At 38.9% G+C, this 26773-nt stretch overlaps 1 protein-coding gene across 3 annotated transcripts in view; it reads right to left on the bottom strand.

The window, feature by feature from the left end:
* MYH11 (myosin heavy chain 11) overlaps positions 1 to 26773 on the bottom strand; it is a 40825-nt gene that overhangs the window by 6165 nt on the left and 7887 nt on the right. For 2 of the 3 annotated variants that reach the window (XM_053471812.1, XM_053471814.1), the window contains exons 4-39: positions 22086 to 22113; positions 17962 to 18064; positions 17140 to 17160; positions 15317 to 15409; positions 14545 to 14608; positions 13546 to 13644; positions 12959 to 13102; positions 11295 to 11390; positions 10905 to 11023; positions 10309 to 10461; positions 9994 to 10167; positions 9417 to 9590; positions 9211 to 9325; positions 8830 to 9023; positions 8392 to 8513; positions 8237 to 8306; positions 7680 to 7840; positions 7357 to 7465; positions 7135 to 7266; positions 6444 to 6650; positions 5761 to 5898; positions 5241 to 5364; positions 4858 to 5029; positions 4297 to 4509; positions 3780 to 3924; positions 3486 to 3692; positions 3029 to 3133; positions 2775 to 2927; positions 2361 to 2609; positions 2029 to 2241; positions 1482 to 1694; positions 1184 to 1345; positions 863 to 991; positions 660 to 748; positions 316 to 439; positions 24 to 232 (exon numbers count right to left, since the gene is read on the bottom strand). In XM_053471812.1, the coding sequence (XP_053327787.1) occupies positions 24 to 232; positions 316 to 439; positions 660 to 748; positions 863 to 991; positions 1184 to 1345; positions 1482 to 1694; positions 2029 to 2241; positions 2361 to 2609; positions 2775 to 2927; positions 3029 to 3133; positions 3486 to 3692; positions 3780 to 3924; positions 4297 to 4509; positions 4858 to 5029; positions 5241 to 5364; positions 5761 to 5898; positions 6444 to 6650; positions 7135 to 7266; positions 7357 to 7465; positions 7680 to 7840; positions 8237 to 8306; positions 8392 to 8513; positions 8830 to 9023; positions 9211 to 9325; positions 9417 to 9590; positions 9994 to 10167; positions 10309 to 10461; positions 10905 to 11023; positions 11295 to 11390; positions 12959 to 13102; positions 13546 to 13644; positions 14545 to 14608; positions 15317 to 15409; positions 17140 to 17160; positions 17962 to 18064; positions 22086 to 22113 (5023 nt within the window). The remainder of the gene's footprint in view (positions 1 to 23; positions 233 to 315; positions 440 to 659; positions 749 to 862; positions 992 to 1183; positions 1346 to 1481; positions 1695 to 2028; positions 2242 to 2360; positions 2610 to 2774; positions 2928 to 3028; positions 3134 to 3485; positions 3693 to 3779; positions 3925 to 4296; positions 4510 to 4857; positions 5030 to 5240; positions 5365 to 5760; positions 5899 to 6443; positions 6651 to 7134; positions 7267 to 7356; positions 7466 to 7679; positions 7841 to 8236; positions 8307 to 8391; positions 8514 to 8829; positions 9024 to 9210; positions 9326 to 9416; positions 9591 to 9993; positions 10168 to 10308; positions 10462 to 10904; positions 11024 to 11294; positions 11391 to 12958; positions 13103 to 13545; positions 13645 to 14544; positions 14609 to 15316; positions 15410 to 17139; positions 17161 to 17961; positions 18065 to 22085; positions 22114 to 26773) is intronic. The other variant, XM_053471813.1, reaches the window with a different exon arrangement.

A 26773-nucleotide genomic window follows, 5' to 3' on the forward strand; every position in this document is an offset into this window, starting at 1 on the left:
TACAGGTATTTCATTCTGTATACCTGGCTTCCTGTTCTAGCTGCTCCTCGAGCTGTGAAATCTTGGCTTCCAGAGCAGAAATTGTGGACTTGAATTTGGACTTGACGCTGCCCTCCATTTCTTGCAGCTTGCTCTTCAGTTCCTTGTTCTGTCTCTCGAGCTGCTGTCTTGCGCTCTCGTTCTTCTGCGCAGAGCTGCGCTCCGTGGCTAGTTCATTGGTGATTTGCTCCGTCTGCAAATGAAGAGGAACCGTGTCTACACCAGCCAACCCCTTCTGAATAGAACAGAGCCCCTGGCAGATCTTCAGATACTTACCTGCTGCACCGCTTTCCTCATACGCTCACTCATTCCCTCCAGGTTATTTTGTTCCTCTTCCAGCTCTTCCTCCAGCTGAGCAATTCTGGCTTCCAGGCGGCGCTTGTCATCCTGGAGAGCAGATCTAAGGAAATGTAAAAATATATATCCAATCATCAGATGTTTCAATGTCAATTGTTTTGCAGCTTTTCATACATTATAATGTTACCACGAGTGATTAAAGTTATACTTTTTTGAAGTGACGTTAAATAGAATATTTTTTTTTTCAATAGAATTTGAAGGAATTTAGCCGCGGATTGTACTGGAAAGAACTCATCGGTAGTTTGTCATTTTATCCTACTTACTTTCCAGATGCGCTTCCGGCAAGTTCCTCTGCCAATTCTTCTTTTTCCAGCTCTGCTTGTTTTCTTGCCCTTTCAGCTGCGGCCAGGTCCTAAGAGAAGCAATAGATCTTAGACTGGAACCGTAAGTCTAAATGTATTATTTTCAACTCGCCATGTCGCTACCAAAAGGTATAAGTGAAGCCTGCTACTGCTTAGACCGTTACCTCTTGGAGTTGGATAAGTTCAGCCTCTAAGCTCTTTGCTTTCTTCTCGTTTTCTCTTGCAGTAGCAAAGATTTCCTCACGGGCTGCACGTGCATCATCCAGATCTCTCTGGAAGTCCTTCATCTGAGCCTAAAACACAAAATTAGGTTAAAATCAGCTTAGTATTTCATGCACAAAACTCTAATTTTGCTGGTGGAGTTTTGAGACTGTGTGCAAGAAACCCAGTACTTTGATGTTAGTTTTATGTGATCTGATCATACCACACAATACCAGCCGTATGTCATAGAATTGTGTATCTGGAGAATGGATTTGTCCACTAACCTGTAACTTTCTAAGCTGCTTAATGGCTTCATCCCGACCTTTGTTGGCAAAGTCCACCTGTCCCTCAAGGTCTTTAAGGTCAACTTCTAACTTCTTCTTGGCAGCGGCTATTACGGTTCTCTGTTTACGTTCATCTTCCAGTTCTGTTTCGTATTCGTGAACCTTAAAGTGAAAAGGTAAACATTTCTTTAGTCAAAAGAAATTGGATTGTTGTACATTGTGTAACCATTAGATATTTCAAAGCGGTTTCCCTAAATTGTGAAAACTCTCTCTGCAATGTGCCAGTTATTTTTCCTACCTGTTTAACCAGCTGCCTCCTCTTTTCTTCATTTTGCTCATCCCTGGCTTGTAAATCTCTCTCGAACTGTGCTTTCAGGGCTTGCATGTTGACCTCCAGTCTAAGTTTGGCATCTTCTGTGGCTTGAAGCTCATCTTCCAACTCCTCTAATTGTGTTTTCATCTCTTCCACTTGCTGTTCCAGAGCTCTCTTGGACTTCTCCAAATCATGGACCTAAAAGGAAAGATTAATTGGGAAACGACAAACCAGTTATGTCTACAAAATATGTTTTGTACTGAGTTGCTACAACTTGAGACCTAATTTATTAAGCTGAACATGATCTTGAACCATTATAATATTTAATTTATTTAGCTAAGTAGAAAACAAATTCCCATGGAAACATTATTTCTGTGTATTTTAAATGTAAGTTTGATGGTTGTTATTGTTAAAAATTATTGTTCTTAAGTTTAAGATCTAAGACACTTTCAAACAGAAGATGTGCAATGAGTACATTTTCATAGACATACAAGGTTTTTGTTCCCCAAACCTGAATTACTATTTTACTTACATTCTTGCCCACATCATCCTTAGAGCTGACTAAGTCTTCCATCTCAGCTTTCAGTAACTTGTTCACTCTCTCAAGCTCTTCTTTACCTTGCAGAGCTTCATCAAGAGCCCTGGCCAAGGACAACGCTTTGGTTTCCTTTTCTCTGGCTTCTGCTTCAGCTCTGTCTCTTTCATCTGCATATTTTGAAGAGATGTTTTTCTCCTCTGCCAGCATCTAGAAGAGAACATGGATTGTTAGACCCTCAATGCACCTTCTAGTAAAAAACTAATCTAACGGCCAGTCTGTAGTTACCATCCTAATGATGCTTTTCACCAAAATGTGTAACTACTAACCTGGTCAAACTTCTTCTGTTTCTTCTCCAGGCTGGACACAAGTTGACGTTGATTATCTAGGTCAACAATAAGGTCATCTAACTCCTGCTGTAGCCTGTTCTTGGTCTTTTCCAGTTTATCGTATGCAGAGGCTTTCTCCTCAAACTGCTGGGTCATAGCCTCAATATCTCTCTGGAACTTCTTTTTGCCCTCCTCCATTGTCTCAATTGTGCTTACATATTCTTGTAATTTCTTCTTTGAGTCTGAGAGCTAAAATTACAAAGTAGCATGATATGGCAAAATATTTCTTACAAACCATTTAATCTTTGTATAATATATTATTACGGTATATACATTTTTAAGTATATCTCTGAAGAATGCCCAAAGAGTTTTCTTGCCCACGTGGCTCTGGGCTTTCTGAATTCTCATCCTTACCTGGATGTTGAGTGTGGAGATGTGACGTTCCAGATTCTGTTTGGCTTCCATTTCCTCATCTAACTGCTCCTGGATACTATTCTTCTCATCCTCTACCTGACGGAGCTTGGTAGCCACATTAAGCTTCTGCCTGGTCTCTTCCTGGAGCAACTCCTAAAGAAACATACAGGGAATAATTATTCTTCTTTACTCATTATGATTAAAACATATAATAAAGAAAGTTCTATAGATATAAAATTATACAAATAACTTGCCTGAGTGTCCTGGAGCTGGGATCCCAAACTTGCAACATCTTTGGAAAGTTTAATGGACTTAGTTTCTGCTTCACTGAGTAAGACAGTAACATTGTCCAATTCCACCTAGACATGAAAGCTCACATGTTAAAGGTTTCAAATAACCTAGTGAATAATAATCCAACATATTATCCGAGCTAATATTTATTATCTAAATTATTCATTGTATAAAATATAAAGAAAATATATAACATTATGCAGCAGGGGTGTGTTAATAATATTAACTATTAATAATAGTTATGTGAGGCACCGTAGAAACAGTCTGTGTGTATGTTTATATGTATAATATATATATATCTATATGGTGTGTATATATATGAATCCAAGACATCTAATTCTTAATCTATGCTGGACCAGTGAATGCACACAGTCTGTATACTACTATTTCAGTGAACAGAATATAAGAATAGTTCTTCACCTGGACTCTGTGCACTTTCTCTGTGAGTTCATTCCTGGCGCGTTCTCCATCGGTATATTTAGACTGGAGCTCCTGCAGCTGCACTTCAAGCTTCTTCTTCTTGTGTTCAACCTCTTGTTTGGCCTGATTTAATGATCTGATTTCCACTGTGAGCTCTGAATTTTCTTTTTCCAAACCCTGCTTGCTCTTTTCCAAGTTGACTTTCACCTGCAGGAAGGCAATGCTTACAAATCAGTATGTCTGCCTTGCAGTCTTATACAATGCTCACTGCTGGTGGTCATCGTGGTTAGTTACCCTCTTCACTTGTTCCAGTTGCTCTGTTAATTCTTCTACGGCCTGAGTGTGTTTCTGTCTCATCTCCTGGACCTGAGCCTCGTGTGTTCTTGTCTCTTCATCCAGTGCCCTCTTCAGTACGGTTACTTCTTGTTCCCTCTTTGCTCTGGAATCAAATAAGAGTATAATTTTTATTGCATATATTTCGATTACATAAAGTGTACAGATTCACCTATGGAATTCAACTTTGGATATTGAAATGATTACAATTTATGCTCGGATCATTTTTATACATAACCCCCTAATTGCTTAATTACCACGTTAACAAAGTAAAATAGACACATGGTCAATATCATCTGTACATTTTTCTGCGACCATTGGTTTACAGGTTTTCCTTCACATGGACGTATTAGTACGTAGACTTGGAAATGGGTGAAGTCTGGCAATCAAACAGCTTGGTAGAAATATTTTCTCCCCTACAAGAAGCAGGTTGGGCACAGCCAAAAAGCCACGTTTCCCAGAAATGTAACGAACATACCGTAGCTCTTGCTGAGTAGCTGTACTGTCAAGGGTGTCTTCCAACTCTGTTTTTAGGGCCTCTAGCTCCTCTCCCAAGTCCCTCTTTAATTTTTCGGCCTTATTTCTTGCTGCTCTTTCGGACTCCAAGTCTTCCTGCAGGTCGGAAATATGGGCTTCCAGCTCACGGATTTTCTTCAGGGCGTTATTTTTCTGAGCAAGTTCATCTTCAAGCCTGAAAGATACACATGATAAACCAAACAATGAATGAAAACTCAGAATCTTCTTGACCTCTGTAACCGGTTCTTTTTACACCGTTACTCCAGTAAACAGATGTGTAATTATAGTAGGTGGTGTATGTCCAGTCCAGGGTGAGGCAGAAGTAAAGTCTTCTCGGGCATCAACATCCCTTTACATTCAGCTAGTAAAGTATATCAGTGACTAAGCATGCCAGGGTATAACATCATCAAAATACCTATGCAAAAGATATATTCACATCCCCTTAGTAATGTTTCTTCCCTTAATCACATGAATAACAGATATATCAAGCTGTTTCATATTACATATAATGCTAGGTTATTACTTGGCAAGTGCAGCCTGCAGCTCCTCTTCTTTTTTGGCCAACTGTAACTTTAGTTCAGCTATCTGTGCTTGCAGATCTGCAATCTGTTCATGAAGATCACTTGATTCTCCTTCAAGCTTCCTCTTCATCTTCTCCAGCTCTTGCCGGCTCTTCTCTTCTTTCTTTAGACGTACTGAAAAGCCAGGCAGTCAGATTAGAGAACAATACAGCCACGCTATTCATTATCACTGCACACTAAGAAAAATATAATGTGAAGGGAGAGAATAAAGTATTGGCCCATCTGGTTGTCCCCAAATTTTCTATGTGCTTTAAAATCTCAGATAGCCTTTCATCTATTATCCTTTTCCATGCATGAATGAATTTATCCTTCAGTTAAGCCATACCTTCCAGTTCTGAGATCATAGATTCATGCTTGTTTTTCAGTTTGGTCAGATTCTTTGCTTTTTCTTCCTCCTCAGCCAAATTTGTTGTGAGGTCGTTCACTCTTTCTTCAAGGAGTTTCCTTTCCTGAAACATAAACACATTTTACTCTAACACTGTGTTTCTTCTGATTGGGTTTGATATTGTCAATGATTTTCTTGTTGTTATTGCTATTAAATACTCAATATGATTTTCTTTCTATTGTAATCAACAGCGTACTCGCCAGAAAGTAGAAAGGTCACAGCCCCCTCAATTAATAGAACTTAAAGTATGTGGACTATTTTAAATTAGCTACTCCATCAATGGGTACAAGGGTGTCTAATGAAGCAACTTCCAAAACTTGAACCAGTTCTTCTGACTATGATGTTATATCTGCATATGACATCAATTCTCAGTGCTTTGCCTTAGGAGGCTGCACGCCATAGGGAGAAATGCCATGGAAATCTGGGTTGGTGAGCATCAATGTTTGTTCGTTGCCGTTACCTTTACTAGCTTGTTGTTATGGTCGTCCATTACAAGAATGTCATCTTCCAATTTCTTTATCTTGGCCTCAGCTGTCACCTTCTCCAGTTGTAGTTTTTGTCTGGCTGTCTCCTCTTCCTCTAGCTGTTCCTCAAGGTCCTTTAAAGATTGCAAAACATGTTAAAACGTCTGAATTCTTCCAGAGAAATTCATTGCCCTTTAGGGTATCAGAGAACCAAAGAGAGATTTATCTCCCTTTGTTTGTATCGTAAAAGAAATAAGAGATGGTAAGGTCTGCGTTCCACGTAGATGTTTTAATTTTTAAAGTTTTTCGACATCTAGCCCTGGATATCTGTGAGCAGAGGTGGTGTGATGATCATAATTATTGAGTACCTAACTATCTGTAAATATTCTTTTTATTGCTAGAAATAGTCCCCCTAAATCTGTTTGCTTAGAGCTCCTAAAGACCTAGAGGCACCCAGTCTGTGACATCAATTAAGCACTTGGGCAAATTAGAATTGGAAAAAACAAATATATTAAGTTTTCTTTTCCTATATTATTGACTGCTGTTATTGGAGCCCAGGTAATAAAACATAAATGTACAAGTGAACCTCGGTAATATTTACAGTTCATCCATAGAAAGCAATGGAACGTTTTCTACCTTGAGTGGTGTCCATGAGTAGAAATGGACACTGAATAAGTACCTGCATCTGCTGCAACATCTTTTTCTTTTCTCCTTGAAGCTGTTGTCCACGTTCTTCCTCTTCTTCAATGCGGGCTTCCATTTCATGGAGAATCTCTTCTAGCTCCTGTTTCTTGGCTTCTAGGCGTATGCGCATCTCCTCTGCCTCTGCGAACAGCTCGGTCTCAGCCTGAAGCTGTTCCTGAAGGTTATTCCTCTCTTCTGTTAACTACAAGACACAAAATGCAATTCCCGTTATGTTTGATGTACGTTTGTAAAAGAGGAGATAGGACAATAAGTATATTATTCTACTTGTCTAGTGACACCGCCTTACCTCACTAAGGTGACAGAGAGTTACCTACGGTCTTTTTTTGAGGGAAGGGGGATGCCACGAAGTAAATAAAATGGGGTGGTTGCAAGATAGACCACCTAGCATATGTTCCAGATCCCCTGTGCCTTTCTGACCATGTATCACACAGTTCCTTCATGTCTATGGCCACTGTCTAACTTTTCTTTATAGGTGGATGATGTGTCAAACCTAGTAATACCTCAAGATATAAATCCAACCATGGACCCTAAAATGATTTACTGAACTAGTGACAGACTGGATCTTATCTTCCATCATGATATTTTTTTATGAGCCAATACATAGATATTTTAGAAAACTACGGGATTCCTTTGTCTCTTGTTTTTCCTCTCAGCCCATAAGATACCTGGATGTGTTTCATTTGAATCTCCTTCAATTCAATCTCTGTTCTGTGGAATTTTTCATTAACCCTTTGAAGCTCTTCATCTTTCAGCTGCATTTCTTCTTCTTGACGGGTCACTTGGAGAAGAGGCTTTACCTATTAGCACATCAGATGTTAGTTTAAAGAGCAAATCTTTAAAATACTGATCAATTACACAGCTTAGTTACTGTGTGTAAATATGCTCACCTTTGTGAAGAGTCTCCACCACTGCCAGTTTCTGAGCTTCAGATAAGCTGCGCAGTTTCTTTGTATCACCTTCATTGCGGTCAGTTGCTGCTGTCTCTTTGCAAAAGCCCTAAAAAGTTTCAAACAGCATTAAAAATCAGGTTTAATGTTCACACGCATACAACTTCAAATGGAGGAGAGCTCTATTAAATGAGCAGATTAAATCTCTAAATATGTTTGTTCTGTTAAGCCAAGCTCCCTGGCAGCAGGTTACTTTGTACCGTTCCGAGACACAAGAAGAATTTGTTAAATACGTAAAGCCATTTTTTCACGTTAGTACATACTTTCGTGCAAGGTAACCACGACTTTGAGCTTGGAAAGCAATGATGATATCTGTGATCTTCAAGTCTCTCTCCTCTTCCAGATGGGCCAGGACGCCAGTCCTGAAGAAGATTTTACTTTGGCCGACCCTGTACAGATTTGGGTCAAGTTCTAAAGCTTTGATCTGGAAAAACCACAAAATAATGATTTTAATGTAGTTTTACACAGGTAGCTAAAGATCAGGGCCCCGCAGATCAGTTAATCAGCCCTGTTACAGATGCGCCAGTCTAGAGCAGAGTGTTTGGTAACATATACCATTAATCAATGTCCTCTAAAGAAAATAATGGGCCTAATGTGTGTGAGTAAAGCAGGGCTTTGATCAGTTACACATATGGAAAGAGATACAGTATGTTGTGTCCCAGACTCGAGTTGTGCCAAACTTTCCCTTAGTAGCTAATATTAGAGCCTTAATGAATATGTTTATTTTCTGATAACTATGTATAAAGGGAAGTTAAACCCATACGGCATCGACGTATATCTTAAACAAGAACGCGCTTACAATTTAAGATGTTTCACTTACCATTAGTACAGAAGCTTGTTTACCGTCCATAAATCCTTTAGGAATTGAACCTGCTGCAAGGATTTCATATCTGTAGGAAAGGGTGGACAGGTTTACCATTTCTGCGTCCTAAGTCTAGGGCGATGATTTTAGTTCTAGAACATTAGCTGTCTTACCGCTGGCGGAACTCCTGGAACAAAATTCTGTTAGGGAATCCTTGACGACAAATTCTGATCCCTTCCAAGACACCATTGCATCTTAACTGTTCCAGCACAAGGTGGGCATCAAGTTTTCCTGACTAAAGGGACAATATTGTAAAAGACATTGAGACAGACAACAAGATGACACACCATCTTCTTTGTGACTTTTTCCAAATCCTTACATTTATGGCAAAACTAACTTAGTATGATTCTAAGGCACTTATTAAGTAGCAATACAGATATAAGTAGATATACATTTTATATATGTTTTCATTTACTTACAACAATCAATGAAAATCAAAAATATATATTTAAATTTTTGGTGGATAAGATGTTTCGGCCTAAAAATAATCTCAGTACTGTACATCTACCTCTAAAAACTGAATTCTACAAATTAATCACAATTTTATTTACCCGTTTTTCGTGATTTGGGATGATACAACGGACAAAGTTGGGATTTGTGTTTCTCAACGTTGTCATCAGTTTGGCCAGCTGCTCCTTGTAGAGTTGCCCAACGGTACGGAACATGCCTTTTTTGGTTTTTGAGGCACTTGGGAGAGAGCTTTCTGTCATTTTGGCCATCTGATCCAATCCAACAATACGGTCAACTATCAGAGGAAAGTAATAATCACTCGTTTAGAAGGGTCCCAACCCCACTCATAGAAAGTCCAGAGCTTAGTTGTCATATTGTTTAAACTAATGCTTCAGTAGTAGATGAAATCTAAAGAGTTACGAAATTTAGAAAATAAGGAGAGTCATAAATAACTGCCCTTTAAATTGGTAACCCGTTCATACCATCTTTCCACAGATCTGCAACAAATTTATCAGACGACTGGTTCAATAAGGAGGTCACATTGTCGTTCAGTGGATCCATGTTTTTGGTCAGCCAGTTAGTGGCGTTGTAGTCCACCTGTACAAGCCAAATACATGACAGCTTATTTAGCGTCCCAAAGAAAAGATAAGCCTTCCTAATGTGTATTCTTCTAGACAGGACACATTACCTTTCCTGCATAATGTACTAATGTGAATATGGTTTTGTCCTTCAGTTGTTTTGGTTTTTGGAACTTGATGTGGTTTCCTTGTTCCTGCATCAACTTCTCAACAAAAGAGACATCTGTGGCTTTTGGGAACCAACATTCTTCATCCAGGAGAGCCAAGACACCTGGTGGGTTATTCTGAAAACAAATACACAATATCAGTGTTGTCTAAACCAAATAGTTTTTTTCCGGCAGAATGGAAATCTCGAGGGTCACACCTTACCCATAGTCAAGTTACTCTGGGCAATACAAATCTATACCAGTCTAATCCATATGTCTTAACGTTAAAGCTTTCTGAGCAAAAAAATAATATATTAGGGTATTGTCCCAAAATATTTTCATTTTGAAAACATTTTAGTAAAACAGCATTTTTATACTTTGCCATTAACACTGGAAATGGACCGTGCCTTCTTTCTATTACAAATTTTTAAAAAAAAGAATAGACTGTTCTCCTGCTTTATTAAGAATATGTAAAAGGTCAGCAACAAATTTATTCCTCCCCTCCATATGTTATTAGGAAAGCTTTTATACATTTACTTACAGGTCTCTCAATAAGTTCTATGCAGGGTTGAAGATCAAGACCGAAATCAATAAAGTTCCACTCAATGCCCTCCCTTTTGTATTCTTCCTGCTCCAAGATGAACATGGTGTGGTTGAATAGTTGTTGGAGCTTTTCGTTGGTGTAGTTGATGCACAGCTGCTCAAATGAATTGACCTAAAATGATGCAGAATATCGGATTAGTATCAGGGGTGCATGTAATCATTTAGGTCACCGCTTATGTTGGAAGGAGAGTTGAAACACAACTGGTAGCCAAAGGCCCAACGAAAGAGAAGGCAATTTATCAATTTTACTTGCCTCAAAGATTTCAAAGCCAGCAATGTCGAGGATGCCCAGAAAAGACGCCCCTTGCCGCTTTGTCTTGTCCAGGGCTTTGTTGACGCGACTAAGCAGCCAGAGGAAGAGACGTTCGTAGGTGGCTTTTGCTAAAGCTTCAATTGCGAAGTCAGCCTTTGCAAAGCGAGAATGAGACAGATAGCAAGTTGAGATGCCAGGCGTTGTATCCATCCTATCACACTTAACTTAGAATTATATTTTACATGCAAACAATATGTCTACATATTCTGGTCTACCAATAAAATAGCAGTACGTATCTAGTGGCCCTGTTAATGCCTTAACACTTTTAAGACGGCAACAATTATTCAACTTAATCCAAGTTAATTAATAAAAAAAAATCCAAGTATATTTTAAATATTCAGTGTTATTGTTTGTTTTTATTCTTTAATGTACATACATTACTGAATATTACTGGTCAAAGTGACCAATGGAAAAAAAAAACTGGAATAGTGTGTGTGTTTGCTGTATAGTGGATTCATAGACAAATATTGGTTGATTGATTGTTTTAGCGTATACACAGTCCAACTGCAAACAGTGGAAACAATATATATACTTACTTGTTCTTTTGTTTGGGCTTTTTGTACAAGGTCCCTTCCCACCTTGATACGGGGAGTAAGGATGGCTCTTGTGAAATCTGTCACATTTATTCCCATAAGGTGGCAAACTTTTTGAGCAGCTTAAAAAAGAAAAAAAGAAGAAAATATGATTTTCCCGTTCGTTTACATGCAAACCAGCTACTGTGAGACTGTTAAAAAATTATCCTAATAATGATAAACATACATTATCTTGGTTGCATATTTAATATGACATTAAAATGTGAGTTCCCTGTCACTAAAAGAATACATGTAATATATAACTAATATTTTGTAGAAGACATACTATAGAAAAGATCCAGAACATCCTCGTTATATCAGTGGAAAATGATCAGACGTGTTTGACAAACATACCGGTGTCGTCTGGCATAGAGGCTTGGTCTGTGTTCCTTTCCTTCTTGAAGACGATGTTACCAAGTTGCAGAACGGAGGATACCACCTTCATCATGGCTGTAATATAAGCAGGGATATATCAACGTGGGCCGGCAGCCTAAATCTGATGATTAAACCAATACACACCAACAATTCGTGATAAACAATATCCAATTATCTTATAACTAGGGGTGCACACCTCCAGTCCTCAAGGGCTGCAAACAGTAAATGTTTTGGATATCCCAGCCTGAGTACTGGCATCAGACTTAAAAAAAAATCATTAAACTACATGTTTTTATGCAAGATATACAGAATTGCAGTTCCAAATAAAGCCACCAGGGTGTGTAGCGTACACTACGACTGGACCCCTGCTATGTTCCTTTTATGGGTTTTCTATGCAGTCTCTTTTGGTGTATTTGTGTTGCATGAGGTTGGAAAGAGTACATTGAGTGTATTGACTGTCAAATAAGTTTAGGCTGCCATGCTACTAGGCTACTTATCGGGGTTGCCCACCTGGACTAAATGTTACCAGCACCGTGGCCTGTGAGAAGGTTGGTGCCAGATCCTATTATTTCACCATTTTAGAACTTTATACAAAACAATGCTATCAAAAAAATATTCAGTATAATAAGATGATGGGAGCTCCCAAGCCGGACACATATTATGCCGGTTTATATCCTGCCCTTACATTGTCTGACTGTCCTACCCCAAATTGTGACCCTCTATCGGATTGGCTTTTCTGTGTTAAAGAGCAGAGACAAGGACAATACTTACAAAAAACAATGTTTACACCGCATAAAATGTCTTTTTTTCATATTCGACATTTTGTGAAAGTTCGGTTCTGGCCGTACAGGCAGTGAAACAGTTAATGCTTCTATAAGAACATGCCAGGGATGATATTAAGGATGAGTGCTTTAGCTGAACGAGATTATTTTAATTGGAGATTTCGGATACTTCAAAGGGCAATGACCAAGTGTAATTTAACGCACTGGTAGAAATACTTCATTTCAGCTTACATCATGAAATATTTTGGGTGCTTGAGATCTGTGAACCTATTGTTTCGGTTACACGGTCACGATTCTACACATAATAGTATATAATGTACATTATTTTGATATTTTATATTTAAATAATAGGCTTTCTAAATTGCATAATTTTAGGGCAAAACAGGGCAAAACACATGAAGAATATTTTATACCAGCTATTTATATGGTAGTTTCACGGAAGTAACATGACGGAAGTACCGTAATAGCAAGTTAAACTTGGGTCACCTCGTTATTACTATATAGAGTACTTTGTATCAAATATGTATCAATGTTTCTTTGCATTAACAAGACTTAATAAGGAAAGCAACATAAAAGTCAACAAATGCTAACAAAAAACAAGCAACACCAAATCTTAGAACAGGAACAGAAACTGCTCTGCATATCCAACAATATCTGAACTTAAGGCAAATCTCTTTAAATTGTGGTTTTATCCGACAGCAATGAAATGGAAAATGTATTCTAACCTTCTGCGATCCTTCTTTTAACTGTTTGAAAAGCTGTTTATGTATTTGTAAGGAGGGCATTGGCCGTGCGCTAGTCTATAACACTAAATCTTTTGAAAATGATAGTTCTCTAGCATTACTGTGTCACGGTTCTTACATAGCTGTTCATCTTCAGTGAAACCCATGATAGCCATGGCTTCCAATGTTTCTAGAAACATTTCTCCATCATCTTGTCCAGGAACCGGTACGTAGCCATGGGATAAGAATGTGTAGTTTCCGAAGCCTTCGAGCAGCAGCTCCTCTGAAAATGGAGAGAAAACATGCATATCATATAAAGAGAGAAAATAATCCCGTATGGATGATGGAACTTGAAATATGGGTAATGTGTGTTCATGATGAGGACACAACATACAAGGTTCTGAGCAAACTACTGAAACTACATAAAATCGGATTAAGAATCAAGATATTGAAGATTGATAATAAGGGTCATATAATCCACTAATATGATAGTTGCCTTTTCTATGCTGACAATATGAAATATTATGTCTAATGGGTAAATCTACCCAAAAATTTAATATTTTACATGTAACCCCAGCAATAATAAAACAGATGTCCTTTTATCTCATCTTTCAAACACTCTCACACACAGCACAAAGCTATATGTACAGTCGTAGAAGAGGCATCAATAAGTTAGAGTTCAGGAAACCAATGTTGTTCTGTATATCGTCAATATATCGCACCCACCTCTCCATGCAGGCTTGGAACCAGCGATCATATAGTAAAAGATGTGAAAGGTTCTTTCGTCTTTTGCTTGTCTGATAGCACGGGATTTTTCAAGCAAATCTGTTTGGCTGTTAAAGAACTAAACACTCATGCAATGGAAAAGGATTTAAAGATCCCTAGGGCTAATGTGGATATGATGTGGGAAATTATAATACCCTTATATGAACCGTACCATTACTGCGATGTTAATAATTGATATTTCCATGAAACATTAAACTGTAATCGAGTTTATTTGCAGGAATAACTCATCAACTGGCGAGCTGGAAAAGTGATCTCAGTGCTTTCCCAAGAGCTGCTAGGCTAGACAGAACCCATAGGTCGTACTAATGTCAATGAGCTTGCATTAAGCTTGCTGAGCTGTAAGCAAATCATCAAAGCTAAAGCCTACCAGCTTCTCGTTTTCATGTTCAGCTTTTAGGTACCAAAGCTGATCCGTAGCTTTCTGAAAATACCGGAAGAAAGCGAATCATGCCTCATACGTCAGGTAATTCATTTTATATTTTATCTGTTATTTTTCTATAATTTTATGTTAACTGTATTTAATTACACTAATGAGGGGCATTAACATGCATTCCAAAATATAGTATTCGTCCTTAGCCTCTAAAGCACAGCAGACGAGGAGGTTTCTTCAAAGGAAAATCTAATTAAATATTTGAGGTCACAAATTATGTTCCTGATACTAGACCGTATGATGTAATGTAAATGTGAGCAGAATTTAATAAATGTATGCATTTCCACTTCTGTTAACAGTTTGTCAATGTTTTTGTCCGCTCCCTCATTATTAAAGGGGTTGAGTACCAGTTTCTGCTGAAGAAAAGGAAATTTCGTGTCTCTATAAACAATATTCAAGTTTCCTTTTGTTTGGATTTCTCTTGTGGGTATTTCCCTTAATTAGACATAAGCGCGGATCTGTTTATCTGGGACCTCGAGCTCGCTTCTGCAGTTAACGGAAAAGGATACAGGTTTCTATGTTGGCTCCAACAATGTAGCCGGTCACATCAAAGTTGATCCGAATAAATTTACCCTAAACATTAAAAAAAAGGACAATTGGAAAATTAGGAGTGAGATGAATGCTATTGTGTCCTGAAGATTTAACGGCAATATAAAGTGAAACAAAACATAAAAAATACAACACCGGTAGGGATGCCAGGATCCTGCTAGCGAAGGACTATGGTTTAAATATTTCTTTTACTGCTACTTGTAGTTTTACTTAAATAATAACAACTTTACCCCCTGTCATTTGCTTCCATGAGATATGTTTGGCCAATCACAGCGCCTGCTTACCTGTATACTCCAGTGCGTGAGGGTTTCAGGGGGTCTAATGAGACCCCCAGGAGCATGGGAAGAGTCAATGAGTGGCAGGGAATTAAATAATGGAGGCGGCAGTGGATCTGCAGGATCTCCTAAAGGCAAGAGGGCTTTTCAGCTGAAGAATGCATCTTAAAGTCCTTTAAGGTGCATTCTATGTTGGTGGGGCTGCAGAAGGCACTGGAGTATCTTTTTAATTTAGCTCCGACTGATCTACGTATTAATTTGTTTAAAATAAACAACATCTAAACAAAAATGCTGGCTTTACAAAAATATCTACCGATAAAACCGGAAATATACACAGTGTGAACGTTAGGTGCATGCTTCAAGATATCTTCATCTCAAACCCGTCGGCCATGTTCTGTCTGTAGGCTACACTCTGCTAAACTTCATTTTGCGTATACAAGACATTTGTGTTACTTACAAATCTTGAAGAGTTGTCATTCTTCACAGTTTTGGCGTTACCGAAAGCTTCAAGGATTGGGTTGGCCTGAAGTAGCTGTTTTTCCAGCTCTCCCTGGAATTCATATCAACCATTGTTAACAAGTGTAAAAAAAACCGAAAAAAGTGGGAAAGGTTGGGGATATTCTATATGCATCGACATGGGATCCAAGTGTTATACATATATATATTTTTATATAGCAGTGGAACAAAGTCTCAATAAACTATGTAACAGACCCAATTTACTATCATCATGTAGTATCATTTCTCAGTAGGTTGGGGCACGAAACCGAATCAAATGTTTAATATTCTAGGCATATAGGATCCGCTTAGCTGATAAGCTGATGACCCGTAAAGAGCAATAGGCCATGTTATTGGAAGGTCTAAGCGACAGAGCCACGAAGCAGCTTGTCTTCTCCGCTTAGTCTTTTATTGCCATAAGAGTTAGCAACACATTGTTTGAATGCATCGCTGTCCTCTTTGGTTCTAAAAGGGTAAGTAGCGTTAAAGGCAGCAATATCTAGTCCTCAAATAAAATAAATCAATGTCCTTGAACGATTTCATTGATTTTGCATGCAAAAGATGTACAGAGTGCTATTATTGACAATAGCTATGCAGTAATATGCAGTAATACGCAGTTATATGCAGTAATACGCAGTAATATGCAGTCATATGCAGTCATATGCAGTAATACGCAGTAATACGCAGTCATATGCTGTATGCCAAGCAGATATTGGGAGCTAATATTTCCCTGCAGAATGGCAGACATTGTAAAGTTCCATAGCAATGGAGTCAATTTCAGGACTCATTCTGCGCTGCAGCAACTATAAAATGCAGTGGGTGCTTTATTTACAAACCGCAGCTCAATTATTAATGTCTTTCTCTATGTAGAAATCAGGGGAGGGCTGGCAAGGTGCTTCACTATTATTATTATTAATTATTGATTTATATAGCGCCATCATATGCAGTAGCGCTGTACACTGGAAGCCACTAATAACATCTACAATTTCTTCCGTATGAAACTTGCACCTTGCGGCTCTTTGGCACAGCCTTTGTATCCTCAACACAGCTTGGAGGGGGACCCCAACATTTTGTGTCTTCAAAGTTATGTTCAAACAAACAAGTATTATAGCAAGCAGCAAAAAGCATGCACTCATGCAAGGTAAGTCGGAAATACCACTACTTAACATGCATATTAGAAAAACTAGTGCCAAACCCCATTCCTACGTCACAAGTCCTATACGTTTCAACCTCGGTTGCCCGCTATTCCGTAGAAGGTTTTGTAATCCAAATTCAGGCGGATCATTTTAGGATGATGAGAAGTTCAAAAAGTTCGAATAAGTTATATATGGTTTGACATTAGATCTGTGGTTCTCGTCCATTATTTAAACCAAACCAAGCCTGGGTGAGTTTTAAAGGCCGGTCCATAAATTAAGGACTCAATAGCAAGAACAGTGCGTGGCAGCCAGTCATTGTTATTAACGACGGGAAATAATCTTTCTAATTATAAGATTGATACAATTTACCTGGCGTGCGCTCACATATTTAAATTATATTAAACCAGTTATGTTTTATAATAATAGTGGATGAGAACCAAATCTCTATTGTCAAAAAAACCCCAAAATGTAAGTTCCACACCAATCAGTTGAATATGTGTTAAAAACCAATACTATTGTTGCATTTTGTGATAGAATATTATATTTCTTTTATTAAACACCACCACCACTGATTATATTGAGTATGTGCAACAATAGCATGCAGGATTCCACTCAGGTGCATCACACACTTCACATCTACTTTACTCACGTATGCAAAAGACGGGCCTTGCTGTAGTTGAATAACGCGGTAAAACAAATGTCAGAATTATCCTTGCATAAAAATACATTTTGACCCTATTGTTTTATAAAACTATAACAAAAATGACGCTTGGAAGGAAAACAAAACACAATAAGAGGCAATCACTTGATGATAACAAACTTATATTATGTCATAATGATGTCATATTGACGCCTGCCAACTATACAGGGTGTTTTAAGCATTGAAATCTAGAATAAGCGACTCAAACTAAAAGAATATGTTATATACCCTACTACGCTGCTTACACATACATTTTACCTGGTATTTTACCAGAAAGGATACATTGAGATTTCTCTCTCGGCTCGGCAATCCTCTGAAAGCATCATTTAAGTGATATTTATATTCTAGCCGCTAACAGTAGTAGGTCATTCTTAACAAGGAGCTAAAATGGCGGCCAGGTTACAAATAATATAATGATATCCCTGCTTGAATATCGGTAGACAAGCAGAGACGTATATTCTTCATGATTTCAACGCTGCTTTGCTCACCTTAGAGGGACAGTAAAGGTGCAGTGCCGCTGGCTTTTTAGAGATATATATTAGGTTTGCGGGGACTCAAAAAAGGGGTTCCAAAGTAAGGCAATAAATGTTAAATGGAAGCACGTTAAAGTTATTTTTATCGTAGGCTATACTGTTCCATAAACATGGAAGCCACGGTCAACATGTCGGTAAATTGGCAGGAGAAGAAAGAGCTGGTGCTGTGGTAACAATCCCCCGAGGGTAACCAGGTAAGGGGTACGGGTATAATTTAGATTTAGGGAGCCCTGCTTACCGTTATGGTGGTGTCTTTCTTCCCTTTGTGAGAGGAAGCCACTACAGCCAGGTACTGAATAACCTTCTTGGTATTTTCTGTTTTACCTGCCCCGGATTCACCTCTGGAAAAAAAAACCATAACAATTGAACTCATTAGACAACCATTAATACTGATATAATTTTAAATGGGCATTATATTCAAACAAACAAACATGGGTCCGGTACTATACCAAATGGAAACCCAGGCGAGAAACCCTGCTGGGAACCCTTTCTCTGTGTAACCGCCCTCTGTTAATCCTGATATGGATAACACGAGCGACATTGGGCTTAATTCAATGCTATAGATAAGTCTATCGCTTGTAACTTAATAACGATCCTCATACAGAAACAAATACATTTAAATTCATTCATTGATACAATGTGTATCACTGTTGGTCATCTCACCTTCTGCCGCTTCATTCTATGGGTAGATTGCCATCCAATAAATTGTGATGGTTTTACTCCCTGCGCTGAATCCAGCTCATTATTTATAATTATTATTATTTATATATTATTTATAATCGAGCGGGAGAGTAATTTGCGAAGCCAGTATGATGCCACCTTGTTTGATCTGTCTACTTGGTTTGAGATCACAGAAGACCTATGGACATGAGCTAATTTACTCGAAAACAAAGGGAAGACAGTTCGGCAAGAATGTTATTGTCTTGATTGCCAGTAATGGCGCCTAAAATGCTTGTCTAATGAGCGCTGATGTCTCTTCTCCATTTCAAAGATTGATGGGTTTTTCATTAAAAGAAATTAAACCGAATTGTGTTGATCCGGTAACTTGTATTATGCCCCTTAAAGTGATGACTACATCGGTTTTTAGCATCATCAAGTTTACTTATTATAATTATTAGCCAAATTCTTTATTTAGCGGCCTTGGGTTCCCCAATAGGCAGGTTATTTATGAAAATGTTATATTAATTGTAATCAATAAACGTTTGTGATTAAATTTAGGTTTTTCCTGCCAAGATAAATTATAACTGCCCTGTTCCACCAGAAAAGGGCCAGGAAAAGGGGCTTCAGTTGACCTGACCTGGCTGCTCTGATTTAATTTAAAATTCCCTATATAGCCACCAGGGTGTCTAGTGTAAAAAATACACAGCGTTTACACCCCAACTGGATCCTTTCACCAATTGGTTGTCTATGCACTTCATTTCTGTAAATATTTTTGGGCAGAACTGGATGGATCATGTTCTGTATTACTGGAGCACTTTATCATTTGGATTGCCCCCCCCAGGCTGAATGGTGCCAACCCCTCCCCCGACTTCCTTCTTACTACCCTCTTCTAAGGCTGACATAATCCAGAATCAGATGGGACCCCCTATTCTTCAAATGTGATGTATATGTACGAGTGGATGGGGGATTAGCTCCTTACGTGACTTTTAGGGCTGTCGGACACTCATACTGCACAAACGTTCTGAGCGCCTAGAAAAGAGACATCATGGAAGAAGGACAGAAGGAGTCTGGCCCCAACAAGGGACTGTCCCTCCCAAAAAGAGGACAACAGGGAGGTACGTCTACATAACCACACATATAATGCGTTTCATTTGATTAATGTCTATTCATATGAAAAAGAACCATGGTTGATTTAATCCTGTTGAGTGTTGAATGAACATAACAAGAAGATCAACATGTCGTATAAACAGTTTTAATTCTGAAGCTGCATAGTCTGGCCTCTGTGTTTATATAAGCTCCCATACTGTTTATTTAGGGATAATGGATGTCGCTGGTTCTGGATTAATAGTCTGTGGTCTGGCTTGTTGCGGCTACTTTCATATGTTTAGGAACATTGTTATCAGCGCACGTTCTTTAATCATATGCATGTTGCAAACATCTAGCATTACCGTGACATGTTAGAATACGAATAAGGAGGTGCAGCTATGGTCTCGATTACCTAAACAGTGCTTACAGAGACGGCAGAGCATATAAAGAATATCCGTTCTGCTAGAATATGCTGTATTCTCTTCTGTTTGCACTATTTCATGCATCATCAACATGCGTTGCTCTATGCCAGTTGTCATAATCATTCATTTGTACATGCTGACACTGGTCGATATCACGAATGAGGGTCAGATCCCCCAAACATATGCTTTTATTCTTTTGATTTATGAAATGCTGCACATTTCTTAGTATATCTGCTTATGAAACATATAGATTTCTTTTTGTGTTCCGCGCCCTGTTTAGATGACCCTTATGAAGCCCCTTTAAATATTTCCTTGATTGTCGTACATTTAATTTTGGGTTGACTAGGTTTGGAACCATTCTAAACATAAAAATGAGGCATTGTGTTGAATGTGGATGTTTAAGGAATCCTTGCTTGTATATCTCTGTGTTTTTCCATTTATATGGTCCTGGAATTTGCAGATAAAAATAAAAATCTTGTGGGAAACATGCCAAAGTTTCCAGTAGAACCGGACATTTTATTACAGCTTTTCCAATACATATATATCTTGCAGCAAAACATTTTAGCTCTCCTTTGTGAACATTGAGCTGTTTTACTAGTTAAAGGTTAGCCTGTGGTCATAGTGACTCGAATTGTACTTCCTTTCTCCCAGGAAAGAAGTACTGTTTCTCGGCATTTTTGGAAATCCCTTGGCGTTTGACCATATATGGTATCATTTGATTCTAATTGTGCTACTATGCTGCAAGGCATTCAATACTATCCTCTTCCTTGCACCGTGTGACAGCTCCTTAACATTCCCACTGCTATTTACATTCAAAGAGCGTTTCTTTATTCAATGTTGTAAAAGTGGTAGGGTATAATTTCACCAGCCACAACATGCATCAAGGCGAATATAAGGCGTGTGCCTATAGGTAGCTGAGAAACATGGATACAGCTAGAGAACAACTGGTAGGCTAACCCTGTTGGACTGGAACCCCTATGATCTTCGTCTGGCTAAAATTGATGCAACTTTTTGCCAATAAAGTAATTATATTATTTTATTGTCTATGTTTAATAGTTTGATTTGTACTATACATACTATACATTTGCCAAGAGGTAGAATTTAAACCAGTGGAGAGCAGTGATGGACATAGATGGGCAACAGTGTCCATGACAAGCCTAAGAACATCAACTGGTGCATACAAGACATTTGGTCCAATGCCTGTCACATAGATTATTGGTAGTTACCCCAGAGAGAAGAGGCTGAGAGAATAGGGTATAACATGCCAGAGAAAGGAGTTAAAAATGACTGAGTAGGGCATATAGGGAAATCTCATTGGGACCCAAACCCTTCGGTCTGTCTTGTGTAGGGGATCAGAATGTTTGCTGGGTAGAAACTCATGACAGCATGCTGCAGCACTAAAGGTCACAATAATGTCTAGAGCGGAGACCTGTGAAATACATTTCTCTTTTGAACTATTATTCTTTACATTTTGTAAAGTAGTACAAACACAATTGTATTTCCAAAGTCTTTATAGAGTTGAAGAAAGCCGTAACTTCCACAGGACAAGAGGGTCCGATGCCCCACGTGCCGCACTGAGGAGGGCATGCTTGAGCTATCTGGCAATGCCTTTGTGTGTCTTTCAGACCCATCCTAGCAAACAATAGCCCTAGATATAGCTTTGGTACTGAAATGAATACGATTTACTCATTTTCTGTTGGACAAAATCAGTACCGATGTGTGTTTTTAAAGAGTCGGTCTTAGATGTATTCTTTATAGGTTTTATCTTGTTTGATATTATCCATCTGCCTGCTAGCGGATAAGTGCTTCCATTCTCCAGTTCTGTCCACACGAAAATGATCCGTTTTAAAATGTTCCATGAGTACTTTTTTGATATCAAGAACATTTAGCTGATCGTCAACAGAGCAATCATACTCATGCAGAAAGAATGTTATCTCCGAGGATGTCTAAATTTATAGTATAGCATAATGAGGTCAAACATCACTGTAGTCAAATGTGACAATATAGGAGATCTTTTCCAAAGCAAACATATGAAAACATTTATTTCAGTAATTCAGGATTATAGTCTAATATATTCCAGCTAGTGTGGGTAATTTGGGGGCTTTAAATGATTTTCACCTATGAGCAACATTTAGCTAAACTTTTCGCAATCGCAGCTCAGCTGGACAAAGTAAGATTGACACAATATACTCACGTGCACAGAATGGACTGATCTTCCCGATCTGCAAGGAAAAGAAAAAGAAAGTTAAGTGACTTAATATCCTAATAAAAATATGGACTACGTCCAGTGGATAAAAATAATGTGCATTTAAGAACCTCATTCTTAATGTTCTAGCAGATGTTTGGAACAAAGCCTGCCAGAGCTTCGGTACATCATCCACTATGTAATTATACCGATATTCACGATATTCTAAAGTATTATTTTATTTACACAGAAGCACCTAAGGAATTGGACACTTTCCATAGAAGGTCCACTGGGAAATGTCTGACCACGCGGAACCATTAGATGCCATCAGTAATATTTATATGCACGGCGCTTGCCAAGCTGTGAGAACGTTATAAAGAAGAGAAGAAGGTTCCATAGGGTCCCAGACAATCAATAATTATATATATATATGAAACCAGAATTACATTCTTACTTTAGTAACGGTACATGAGCCAGTAGTGTTTCTCGCAAGACACAATACAACAAATGACTTGCACTAGCACATTATATTTATAATGATATATACAAACTAGTTTTAATTAAAACAATAATACCGGGGGTGGTTCTGACATTTGTTTCGTAGATGTTACTTCCCATTTGCCTCTGTTGTCTCTCCAAGTATTGAGGCTGGAGGCCAGCAGACCATATATGTGCATTACGTGTTGGTGTAACACGGCATTCTGCCTAGACAGTCAAACCTCTACAAGACGATGACAGGACCCCCTTGTTTAAAGTACTTTGCAAGAAAGTTGTCATGAGAATTTTAAAGAAATGTAAATATTTAACATTAAAATGGGCCTTTATTTTGTTGGAAATCGGGGGGTGGAGGGGCTCTCTTTTTTACTCTGGAAAGGCAGCAATTGGTAGCGGTTTGAAGAGGTGCAAGTGTGTGCCGGTTAAGATACGCCATACTTTTTATTCCTAATAAGTAGCAAATATGTATTGGAGTAATATTAAAAAGAAGAAGAAGAAATGTACAGAATCCCTGCAAACAAGCTTCTAATTGGAGTTTGAAAATATTATGTTTCATAGAGTTGATATAATATCTTTGTTTTTGAGTTCTGCATACTTTATATTAATATGGATTATAAGATCCGGCGAGCTCTAATGGGTAATGAAGACACTGAAAATGCTGCAGTGTGTTCTCTTTCTACAAGCAACTTTAGCTTTCCAGTTCCCAACAGAACAGCTATTTCTGCCTGATCACAAACATAATCTGATGGTTTATCATGAGGATGCAGACCCTTAGCAGCTTCACCATAAAAGGCAGCAACTGGGACCAATCTCTGTGTAAAGTATTTCCACGTTCCGCTATCTAGATCAGGGGTTGGCACTGGGCAACCTTCAGCCCCAATCTGTTGTCTGATTACAATTCCCATCACTGCCATCCAGCTACATGAGCTGGCTGAAGGTAGGTGTGATGGACAGGGGAGGTATGATGAGAGTGAGAGTGCTGGTGCCCAGCAGGGGCAGGGGCAGTCCAGGATCTGCGTCGGGTGGTCACATACAATAAAGGTTGAACTGGGCTTCATTAATTTAGGGGGGGGCACCCGAGATGCCAGCACACCCGCTTCCCTCACATCTCCCCTCTCCATCGCAGTGCGGTATTTATTTAACCTGATCATGGAGAGCCACATGGATATGATAATCCAGGATAGCACGTTCCCTGTTTAGGTATGATATGTATAATATACGTGTGGTCTTCTGCTCAGTTTTGTGATATAGCTTTCTTTTTTTAAGGTACCTTCATTTTTAAAGTTGTTATTGCATTTAATGACACATTAAAGACCCCAAACCTCCCTTTATTTTCCAAAAACACTATGCTTTACAGGCTTGTGTGCCAATGGACAGGGCACCATTGGGTTCATTGCCACCCTTGGCCCCTACCAGACTGGTGTACGTAAACGAGAAGAGCTCAGTAAAAATCAATATCAATATAAATAATGAAAACACTAGAATATTTTTTAACAATAAGCTTCACCGTAGCGTTTCCTTGTTGGCGCTATCAAGCAAACCCACAGGAACTGTCATAATTAGGAGACTGTTATCTGATCACACTGCGGGAGCCTTTTATATTCTTGTGGTATTAGATTCTAAAAAGACCTTTAGGCCACATATGCCACGTTTAATATTTATTTAAACGAGGAGGAGTTGTAGCACTGGAAAAGCAAGAGACTAAAAGAACGTTAATTTGATTGGATAGCTTCTAGCACAACTATCAAGATGTCTTAAACGTCCTTACTATTCATGGATGCCCAAGGGGGGTGACCTGGACATAGGGGGTCAGCGTCAGAACTGAGTGGGGTGGGTAGGGCATTCCAGAGCTCTCCATCTTCTGAGGGAGTGGCGTGAGGGGCGTGGCTAGCTGTGCACAAGGGCAGAGCTAACTGAGAGAGTCTTACATGGGCTGGGAAAAGGGAGGAGTCGGCCAGGGGATGGGCGTGGCTCCACTGCCCCGCAGAAAGAGGAACGTGACCAAGAGACCCGGGGAAGCAGCACTTCACCTGGAGACTTCAGGTCAAACCAGGAGATTTCCTAGAGATGTCTATTAGTGACCAGAACCAGGGCCTGGATAGCGAACAAACCAAGAAGCCCCCCTGCCCAGAGAGCAAAGCAGTTATCGTCTGCATTCTCCATTTCCTTTCATGTTTGCAAAACCCCCCTGAGCTGAATCCACAGGAAGTGCTCTTAAAAGCCACATTTTCCCGCCAGCGTAATTCCTCATACCCACGTTTTGTTTGTTTCTTTTGTTTTTTTAACTACATACATTTTTTTTGCTACAAAATACAAGCAAATCATCATTTAATTACAGATTCAAATGTCAAAACACGTTAACGGCAATAACGTTTATGACTGAATAGTATAGCAGCCATAATGGTTCTGTTTTTATAACAATGCGCCTCTAAGGACTGCGGGGGCTTTGGAAAATATTTAGTGTGTGGGAGTCATTTGGGAAGAATCTTCTATACAACAGGAAACGTAAACAGGGACCAGCGTTCTGCTTGTTAATTGTTCCCTGAAGTAAGAACCATTACATATGTTACTTAAACCATCTAAGCCATGGCTGATAGCGTAAACTATTTCTATTTGCGAGGATGATTCGGAGAAAACCAAATGGATATTAAAGCAAAGCCCTAATGACTATTCCTAATATAAATGTTCTGTCTGTATAAGTGAAATAGTTACAGTATGTAATCTTAACTGACCTTCCAAACCACTTTTTCATCCAATATTTATTTTTACGATTACTGTAAACATTTTCCAGTTAATTATCTGTTAATATTAAAGATGCCAAAACTCTAAATTGTGAAACTAGCGGATACATCTTTCTGTGTTCGTTTTCAATGGATTATAATATATTTATTGCTATATTTGACATGTGCTGTGGGATATTTCCTCCCGCGGTATAAACTATAACACAGCCCAGCCATTGAAATGCTGGCGGCCTTATCTCTTCTTCGCACATGTCAAGCAGCAAAGTGTTTGTTAAGAGGAAGGCAAGTGACTTTTCATCAGTTCGTTAACTCTACGGATCATCTAACAAATTGGCCATTGAGTGCACAAAAAGTAAGGACCAACGCCGCTATTATATCAAATGCATTGTCTATCTTTCTTTCGAAGCAAGCTAGAAATGAGCCATATATGTATAACAGATAACACAGCTCCAATCTAATTTTCCTCCAAGAATGTCATATTCCATATTATTTGGGGTTAGCAAGGTTTCCAGAGCCTCTATAGTGTATATTAAAAAAGGCAAAAACTAGTTAATTTTGTGCATGGGACTGGGTTTCCTTATAGGCAAAGTACTTAAAGTCAAGATAGACCTCACGTCTTACTCTGGATGATAAAGGCCAGTAACCCGACGCGTTTTAAATATGAAAGCTGTACGTTCGGACTTAACTAAACTTGTTTCCATGGGTGCGGATCCCACTAGCTAGACTATCAGAGGTTTTCTGTTCTTGGTGTAAAAAACCACCGTTTAAGAAAACAAATGTCAAGAAAGGGCTCTTATCCAGGCACCTGGTGGGCTGATGGTCCATAGTGTGCATACTATCAGGACCTACATACAGCCGCATGTAATGTAATATGTATCCTAGCCTAGGTCCAGGGGGCCAGTAGTCCCCTTGGCTGTGCAACTGTGCCTTTAAGAGCACCAGTATATGATGTCACATCCCAACGCGCCGTGTGTAAGGGCATATAGAGGGGACATATATAGCGCTGCCCTGGGCAACACAAAAGATAAACACATCGCTGAACCAAACCCCATTACGCTTCACTAAAGAACCAACAACCTCACTATTCAATTCGCCCCTCACAGGCATCCTCAGCTACGTCTGTCGAATGTCCATGTCTGGAATACCCTTTACTTTAAAAGAGGCATTTTTCTTTATACTTTGTATCGCTAATAGGGACTAAAGTTATTTATAAAACATTCTTTTTAAACACCCAAAAGCTCACTTTTGATTGGAAAGAAATCCCTGACATTTGAACATCTGGTATCTTCTGGAAGACCTTTCATTAACTACACCATAATAAAGCTACGAAAGCCTTCATCTTGCTACCATCCTGCCAAATGAATAGTTTACTTATGTTTAGAGTCTGGTCCCCTCCAAAAAAGGCAACATCGATTGGAAATCATTTCACGGCTTGTTTTCTTGGCCATTGAGTCTCGTGTT

The sequence above is a fragment of the Spea bombifrons genome, chromosome 7 (assembly GCF_027358695.1).
Source record: "Spea bombifrons isolate aSpeBom1 chromosome 7, aSpeBom1.2.pri, whole genome shotgun sequence".
Taxonomy (NCBI): Eukaryota; Metazoa; Chordata; class Amphibia; order Anura; family Pelobatidae; genus Spea; species Spea bombifrons.